Source organism: Fibroporia radiculosa (assembly GCF_000313525.1).
Source record: "Fibroporia radiculosa TFFH 294 genomic supercontigs, scaffold18463, whole genome shotgun sequence".
NCBI classification, from domain to species: Eukaryota; Fungi; Basidiomycota; class Agaricomycetes; order Polyporales; family Fibroporiaceae; genus Fibroporia; species Fibroporia radiculosa.
Genome location: NW_012133008.1, coordinates 1 through 3,032, shown reverse-complemented (window position 1 = coordinate 3,032; position 3,032 = coordinate 1). Strand labels below are relative to the sequence as shown.

Below are 3,032 nucleotides of genomic sequence, written 5' to 3'. Positions count from 1 at the left end.
GACTTGCCAGTGCTCTACTAACCTTTGGTTCATCATGTTGTATGCAGCGTCAGAAGCCCCGAACCTGTTTGCATTCTCACTACCTCGTTCATCCTCAGCGTCACTGATGAACCTGTGTGACAAGGTAATATGAGTCATCGATGCATGCCCTCGCGGATAGCCAAAAGAAACTTGTGATGGTTAAGACCATCTCATGGCCATTCTAGATAATACTCAGGACATTTTAGATACGAAAGACACTGCTTACTTACGAACGTTTCCGGTTGTATGTTTCTCGTGGTTTCGTCTTAGGTAGTTGTGGATCATGTCGCAGCCTGTCGTTACCGTTTGAGCCTCAATCGTTCCTGCATACTTAGTCTGGTGCGTTCGCTCCTGTACCCTCATGGAATCAACGCCAGTAGCTGGCACCCTTGTTCGCGAATCCTCCGTACTCTTGTTCGCCCTCTCGACACCTAGCGTTTCGGTATTGACCTGTTTAGCCTTGTTGCCTGGTCTTGCCCGTTACAAAACTCAGAAGTACACTAGTATTGACACTGTCTTTTGAAATCGGGGTTTAATCTAAGGGAACAACGCACGTTGCAACCGGGGGCGGCCTAATTTGACATAAGTGGAAACAGCTTGGGAGCATCGAAATTCAGCGCATCGATCCTGATGGAAAGCACGGCGCTCGATATGGAAACATAGGTGACATTGTGCACCGTTTCTACGGTGAGAGATCATGTTTGAATCCACACACAGAGTACCTGACCGATGCACGATGTGAGCTGAATATTCACCCTCGACGCCGCGCGATGTGGGGAGCAGAAGTATCGAGGACGATCTCTCCAGCTGTACATCATATACTAGTGTACATTACTTCACTGCTCCTTAGCTCATGGAAAGTGACTCGTAGTTATCATCTGTCGTGCATTCATGCATGCTACGAGCTGTACAAGAAATCTAGCAAGCTATTTGATCATCTCTATCCAACGGAGCTTCAGCGATTTAATGCGAGGTTGGTATCGGATTGAACTGCGCAAACTACACTACTTTATACACAGCAGCAATTACATGGCGAAGAGCAAATGTACACTACCTGTTCACAGCATAAATTTCCCTTTAGTCCGTATATGCGCACGATTACACTCCGTTGGGATTATAGCATTCGTGCCAGGCCTTTCCGTGTGCAAATTGACTCAGGTCTAGCTGCAAACCGTCATTCGGAATCACCAAAGCATTCCCTGGAGCATACATCCGTGACCGGTCCATGAGTTGGATTGGAACCCAGAGTAGAAGCTGGCCTCCCGGGCCAGTAACCCAACCTTCCTGATCAGGTAGACGAGAGAACTGCGGCACGTTCGCCCTAAATGGAGCCAGAATCTTCAAGGAATGAGCTGGATTTGATGAATAGCATATCGGGCGATGGTCCATGGCGGCATCCATGGGTGTTTCATTATCCAGATTACACAAGTCACAAGGGCAAGTCGTCTGCTTTTTGACCTGAACCAACTGAGTCACTTGTCTTTGGAACCCATCCACCACATCAAGACAACAATCAGGAATGCAAACCAAACAAATGCCACAGAGAATACATGAAGTGAGTGTTAGGAAACACATGACGGACACTTCAGGATCGCACCTTGCACAGTGTCGATATTCATTGCGGGTTTTCGAGTGCGCGCTTTCTTCAGAACGAAGTCGCTCTAGGCGCATGTTTCCCTCGGGACGGAGTTGTTCCTGGCACACTCCTTCCTCGAAGATCCTTTCCTCCTCGAGCCTCCTGTCTTCGAGATGGAGACTTGAGGCGAAGATATCGATATCGCGCTCCGCAGTCTCGATATGCATGTCCAGCGCACATAGCTCTACGTCATTATCAGCTGAAATATTGGATAGCGCACCATTGTTAGTCTATGTCCAAGAATTACCACAAGACGAAGGATACCGTAAGCTATACTCCACACTCGGATGGTGGTGTCAAACGAACCGGACACAATCCTCCGTGCATCATGCGACATTGCGACAGATGTAACCCAGTCTGTATGGCCCTCAAGAGGTAAGCCTACCTGTTTCGCCATCTCCGCATCCCAGACTCGGATGGTGTTGTCATCCGATCCTGACACTATTCTCCGCCTGTCGCGAGACATTGCGACAGACGTGACGATATCTGTATGACCTGAGAGTACGGAGGCCAACTGCTGCTCCGTGTCTGTATTCCAAACTCGTATGGTCTTGTCGTTCGAGCCAGATACAATTCGCCGCCCGTCGTGGGACATCGCGACAGATGTAACCCTATCAGTATGGCCTAGGAGAGGCGAGCCCAGCTGCTGACCCTGATCCGCATTCCACACTCGTATGGTGTTGTCGCTTGAACCGGACACAATTCGCTTCCTGTCGTGTGAGATTGCGATAGATGTGACCCAGTTTGTATGACCTTTGAGAGGCTTGCCCAGTTGTTGTCTTGTGTGTCCATCCCACACTTGGATGGTCATATTGTTGAATGAATAAGTGAACGCACCTACAAAGTTCTATGTACAGAACCACTACAAACGGTTCATGGACACTGTAGATTAGTTGATCTAATCTCATCTATATCTTAGAAACACAATCATGTATCTGATCAACCAGATATAGTTATTATCACAACACGCTTGTCAAGGTATCGCCCTGATACTTGACTCAGACTCAAACCCTAACCCCTAGTCACTCACTTGTAGTGGTAGATGGTTGATATAGACAAAAGCTTGGTGGGCTGGTATGCTTATAGGAGCTGGTAGGCTCAGGGTAAGAGTAGAGGAAGTTGACAAGGGTAGATGAGTATAACAAGTCTAACCTTTCAACGCTGTATTGTTCTGGTATTTTATACATGTGGGACCAGACCCTGGATACTACTGGTAGTACACCTAACACCTAGGCTAACTGATGCTCCTAATACGCTATTGGCTATCTAAGTATAACTAATCATGCGTGTGAGCCATCACCATGTGTCGGGTCAGTAGTCTGATGTGTGATGATCACCTGAACGACCGTATGTGTCTCTAGTACAAATGGGGAAA

The 3,032-nt window shown here is 47.8% G+C and overlaps 1 protein-coding gene across 1 annotated transcript; it reads right to left on the bottom strand.

Moving 5' to 3' along the window:
* Nucleotides 1-1,119: 1,119 nt before the first annotated feature.
* On the bottom strand, nucleotides 1,120-2,468 carry FIBRA_09240 (uncharacterized protein; the record flags this gene model as incomplete). The annotated part of the gene is made up of 3 exons (XM_012321559.1): nucleotides 1,120-1,342; nucleotides 1,619-1,856; nucleotides 1,922-2,468. 3 exons carry the CDS (start codon nucleotides 2,466-2,468, stop codon nucleotides 1,120-1,122), a joined length of 1,008 nt encoding a protein of 335 aa, XP_012176949.1.
* Nucleotides 2,469-3,032: the final 564 nt, after the last annotated feature.